General features: G+C 44.7%; 1 protein-coding gene across 1 annotated transcript in view; it reads left to right on the top strand.

Annotated features, from left to right (window-relative positions):
* Window positions 1-6000, top strand: part of LOC140738608 (B-cell linker protein) — a 51026-nt gene that overhangs the window by 21498 nt on the left and 23528 nt on the right. Inside the window, exons 5-6 of the mRNA XM_073066190.1 lie at window positions 4212-4273; window positions 4359-4401. Coding sequence (XP_072922291.1) covers window positions 4212-4273; window positions 4359-4401 — 105 coding nt within the window. The remainder of the gene's footprint in view (window positions 1-4211; window positions 4274-4358; window positions 4402-6000) is intronic.

The raw sequence follows: 6000 nt of genomic DNA, 5'->3' as shown, positions 1-6000 counted from the left end.
AAAATATATCCAAGAAAGCTTCCTTGATTGATATATAAAGGGACCTACCAGAGAGGGTGCCACACTGGACCACCTCCTGGGGAATGAGGTAGGGCAAGAGGTGGGAGTATCTGCCATTGTGAACTTTGGGTCTAGTGACCATACCCTATTAGTTTTAGAAGAGTTATGGAGAAGGGTATCACTGGTTCTCTGTTTAAGGCCTTGAACTGGGGCAGAGCAAGTTTTGGGGATATTAGGAGGGATCAAACAGTGTGGGTGATTGGGTGAGATTGTTTGCAGGAAAAGGAGTGTCGGCCACATGTGGGGACTTTAAAAGTACCATGTGAGGATTTCAGGGCCTGCACATTCCTATTAGGTCGAAGGCAAGGCTGGTAGGTTTTGGGAACCCTGGCTGACTAAAGAGACATTGAGTCTCTTGTTTAGAAAAAGGGGGAAGGCATACATTGTGCATAAGTTGTTGGGAACTAGTGAATCTCTGTTGTCTGCAAGAAATGTAGGAATGCACTAAAGAAAGGAATTAGGAGAACAAAAAGAAGATGGGACGAGAATTTGGCAAGCAAGATGAGGCAAAATGCCAAGAGATTCTATAGGTATATAAAAGTATCTCGGGAGAGATTAGATCTCCTTAACAACCAGCATGTCTGTGCATGTGTAACAAAGGAAATCTACGTGATTTCTAGGAAGTGTTTACTGTGAAGAAAATGACGGAAGTTAAGGAAATGAGTGGTGTTGTCATGGACCACATACAGAATAGCAGGGAGGAGATAATGGAGGCTTAAAATGCATTAAGGTGGATAGATCTGCATGCTCTGATCACCTGGCTCTACTCAAACTCCCTGAGTACAGGCAGAGACTGAAGACTGCAGCACCAGTAGTGAGGACCAAGAAGGTTTGGACAAGGGAAGCACAGGAGCGCCTACAGGACTGCTTTGAGTCGGTGGACTGGACTGTATTCAGGGATTCATCTTCAAATCTGGACGAGCATGGTGCAGTTGTTACTGACTTCATTAAAACCTGTGTGGATGAGTGTGTACCTACAAAGATTTACTGTACATTCCCAAACCAAAAGCCATGGATGAACCAGGAGGTACGTCATCTGCTGTTGGTTTTACTTCCTACAAAGTGAAACCCAATAGCATGAATGGTAGTGATGCTTCACTACCAGATGAACTCAACACTTCCTATGCCTGTTTTGAAAGGGAGAACACAACTACAGCTGTGAAGATCCCTGCTGCACCTAATGACCCAGTGATCTCTGTCTCAGAGGCCGACGTTAGGCTGTCTTTAAAGAGAGTAAACACTCGCAAGGTGGAAGGTCCCGATGGAGTACCTGTTAAGGCTCTGAAAACTTGTGCCAACCAACTAGCAGTCAAAGCAGTCCTGTAGGCGCTCCTGTGCTTCCCTTGTCCAAACCTTCTTGGTCCTCACTACTGGTGCTGCAGTATTTAGTCTCTGCCTTTACTCAGAGAGTTCAAGGACATTTTTAACCTCTCATTGCTACATGCGGAAGTTCTCACTTGCTTCAAAAAGACAACAATTATACCGGTGCCTAAGAAGAATAATGTGGGCTGCCTTAATGACTATTGCCCAGTAGCACTCACATCGACAGTGATGAAATGCTTTGAGAGGTTGGTCATGACTAGACTGAACTCCTGCCTTTGCAAGGACCTGGACCCATTGCAATTTGCCTCTCGCCACAATAGGTCAATGCCAGATGCAATCTCAATGGCTCTTCACATGGTTTTAGACCACCTGGACAACACAAACCCCTATGTTCATTGACTATGGCTTAGCATTTAATACCATCAATCCCACAATCCTGATTGAGAAGTTGCCTCTGTACCTGCCTCTGCAATTGGATCCTTGGCTTCCTAACCAGAAGACTACTGTCTGTGTGGATTGGTGATGACATATCCTCCTCGCTGACGATCAACACTGGCACATCTCAGGGATGTGTGCTTAGCCCACTGCTCTACTCTCTATATATACATGACTATGTGGCTAGGCATAACTCAAATACCATCTATAAATTTGCTGACGATATAACCATTGTTGGTAGAATCTCAGGTGGTGACGAGAGGGTGTCCACAAGTGAGATATGCCAACTACTGGAGTGGTGCCATAGCAACAACGTCAGTAAGATGAAAGAGCTGATTGTGGACATCAGGAAGGTTAAGATGAAGGAACACATACCAATCCTCATAGAGGGATCAGAAGTGGAGAGAGTGAGCAGCTTCAAGTTCCTGGGTGTCAAGATCTCTGAGGATCTAACCTGGCCCCAACATATCAATACAGTTATAAAGAAGGCAAGACAGCGGCTATACTTCATTAGGAGTTTGAAGAGATTTGGTATGTCAACAAATACACTCAAAAGCTTCTACAGTTGTACTGTGGAGAGCATTCTGACAGGCTGCATCACTGTCTGGTATGGAGGGGGGCTACTGCACAGGACCGAAAGAAGCTGCAGAGGGTTGTAAATCTAGTCGGCTCCATCTTGGGTACTAGCCTACAAAGTACCCAGGACATCTTCAGGGAGCGGTGTCTCAGAAAGGCAGCGTCCATTAATAAGGATCTCCAGCACCCAGAGCATGCCCTTTTCTCACTGGTATCATCAGGTAGGAGATACAGAAACCTGAAGGCACACACTCAGCAATTCAGGAACAGCTTCTTCCCTTCTGCTATCCAATTCCTAAATGGACATTGAATCTTTGGATACTACCCCATTGTTTTTCAATATACAGTATTTCTGTTTCCGCACGTTTTTAAAAATCTATTCAATATACGTATACTGTAATTGATTTACTTTATTTATTATTATTATTTTCATTTTATTTATTATTATTTTTTTCTCTCTGTTAGATTATGTGTTGCATTGGACTTCTGCTGCTAAGTTAACAAATTTCACATCACATGCCGGTGATAATAAACCTGATTCTGATTCAGCCCTGACCTGGTGCATTCTCAGACCTTGTGGGAAGCTGGAGAAAAAATTGCAGAGACCCTTGTAGAGATTTTTCCTTTATCTTTGGCCACAGGTGACAGTGGCTAATGTGGTAACATTGTCTAAGAAGAGTAGGAAAAACAAGCAGGAAACTACAGGCCAGTGAGTCTGATATAAGTGATGGGTACATTGGTAGATAGAATTCTGAGACAGGGCAGGACCTAACAACAGTTTCTTCCCACCCACCATCAGGTTGGTGAAATGTTCATAAAGCTACAAACACTACCTTGTTATTCCTATTTTTTTGCACTATTTATTTCTTTAATTTCAAACAATTTTATGTTTTCACACAGTACTGGTGTAAGGATGTAAAGCTGAGGCCTCATAAGGCATTGGTCAGGCTGTATTTGCGGTACTGTGAACAGTTTTGGGCCCCGTTTCTAGGAAAAGATGTGCTGGCATTGGAGAGCGTCTGGAGGAGGTTCACGCGAATGAAAGGGTTAACATGTGAGGAGCATTTGGTGACTCTATACTCACTGGAGTTTAGAAGGATGAGGGGAGGATCTCATTGGAAGGTACTGAACATTGAAAGGCCTAGATAGAGTGGACATGGAGAGGATGTTTCCTGTAGTGGGGGAGTCTAAGACCAGAGGACACAGCCTCAGAACAGAGGGGCATCCCCTTTGAACAGAGGTGAGGAGGAATTTCTTTAACCAGAGGGTTGTGAATCTGTGGAATTCATTGCCACAGACGGCTGTGGAGGCCAAGTCGTTGGGATTATTTAAAGCGGAGGCTTTAGGTTCTTGACTAGTCAGGATGTCAAAGGTTACTGGGAGAAGGCAGGAGAATAGGGTTGAGAGTGAAAATAAATCAGCCATGATGGAATGGAGGAGAAGACTCAATGGGCCAGATGGCCTAATTCTGCTCTTACGGTGCAGCAAAACAACAAATTAGACGTAATCTAAGTCAGTGATAATAAATCAGATTCTGCAAGATTGCTGAAATAGGAATAGCATCTTAGTTAAGGCATGGGTAAGCTCAGCCTGGAGCCAAATATGACACACGGTCTCTGGACAGCCTGGTTCAGCATCAGCTGTTGCCAAAGGATAAAGGTGGTGTCTAAAGAGCAGAATTTGTTGCAGGGATGAGGGATGTATTTAGTTTCCCCAGTATGTACAGTACCTGCTCACTTAATGTAGTACAGGGAATTAGAACCAGTATATCTAACATTTTCTGTTCTCTGCTTCTATGATGAATAACGTCTTTCAAGGTTCTTCACCAGCGCCTCCTCCACCAAGCCACGTACGGCCTCCGATGCCCCTTCCCACAGAGGTACACAATATTTTCTGTAGTTCGATGTGATGGCCGAGCAGTGTGTTTGGGTTTGTTGGTTACGGTGCACTCTCCTTTTGCACAGGATGCTGACAATGCTGAATACCTGGAGTTTGACAACATAGAAGGTAAGTCCATTTTGTCCCACTTGTGCACACTGTTTTCAAATCACATCACCCTTTCAAACTGTCTCCTCTTTAGAGTCATAGAGCGTGATAGCACAGAAACAGGCCCTTCAGCCCATCTAGTCCATTCCAACCTGTTGTTCTGCTTAGTCCCATTGACCTGCACCTGGACCAGAGCCCTCCATACCCCTCCCATCCACGTACCTATCCAAATGTCTCTTAAAAGTTGCAATCAAAACTGCATCTGCCACTCTCTCATTTCTCTCAATTTCTCCCTCTCCAATAATATTCCTGTTATTCATCCATCTCTTTTTTAAATCTGTTCTCACTTTCAGCCTGTTATCCATTAGGAATTTCACATCCTGCTGACTGTTGATCGTCATATGAACGTCAAAGATTGGAAGAATAATCACTGATGCACTCTATAAAAATATTTGGTTGCATATAGTATTTCCCAAGGGACCAAGCGTTTTCCTGTTGGGACTAAAGCTCTAAGGTTCATGCGACTGACCCCAGACAAGAGAAATGGGGGTGGGGGAATTGTATATGTGCATGTGTGAATTTACATTAGAATAAGTGCTTAGAACTTCAACTTCATAATGAGACTGAAATGGATTTTAGATGGGGCAAAATGGGACAACAATCGGACAGTTGTGGGGTGACACGCCCATGGTACAAGTGATGTAATCATGCATAGAATGAAGTAATTCCCCATGCAGTTTTCCATTTGGAGCACCACGGGCAAAACTAGGCTAGGTTGCCCCAGAAGTGAGCCAGAATGACCCTTTCCAACTGTAGCGCACTCCAGGCGAGGTGAGGTGTAAGTCCTGTATTGTTGCCTCCCCACCCCCTCCACTCCATCACCTTGAAACCCTGTAAGGCACTTCCCCAGCCTCTCAGCATCCTGTGAGCTCACCCCAAGGCTCAGGTCAGACTCCACCGACCACCCCATCTGCTCATGTTCCGACTTCCCCATGCAATGGCCCCTCTGCCTCCTTGATTAACATTGTCCCCGTTGGCTTCCTCCAAACCTCCTCTGGCAGCCTCAGTCCCGCCCTCCGCTTTATCTTAACTATCCCTCTCAGACCCGTCTTCTCGTCTCTGTACTAGTCCTGTCTCTCAGACTTTCTGTTGACTCCTGAATCCAGAATTGTTCCCAGGAGCCATATTTTCCACTATGGTATTTGGGCAGGGACTGAATGATTAAAGCTATTTCTAATCTTTGTAGGAAATAGAACAGCCCAGCGTAAGAACTGGCCCTTTACCCTGTGCTGTTGTGCCGAACTATCATTAGATATCTAACTAAAATAATCCTTTCTGCCTACGCAATGTCCATATCCCTCCATTCTCTGCACATTCTACCTCAGAGACTCCTAAATGCCTCTTTTACATTTGCCTCCTCCTCTATCCCTGGCAGTGCATTCCAGACACCCACCACTCTGTTTAGAAAGACTCGCCCCTCACATCTCCATTGAGCTCATGCCTCTCGCTTAAATTCATGCAATCTGGTATTAGACATTTGGACCCTGAAGGAAATGATACTGGCTGTCTGTCTATGCCTGTTATAATCTTATAAGCCTCACCAAGTCTTCCTTTAGCCTC

The sequence above is a fragment of the Hemitrygon akajei genome, chromosome 1, assembly GCF_048418815.1.
Source record: "Hemitrygon akajei chromosome 1, sHemAka1.3, whole genome shotgun sequence".
Classification (NCBI taxonomy): Eukaryota; Metazoa; Chordata; class Chondrichthyes; order Myliobatiformes; family Dasyatidae; genus Hemitrygon; species Hemitrygon akajei.
Note: the sequence above shows the minus strand (reverse complement) of the source record. Positions and strands in the feature narration are given on the sequence as shown.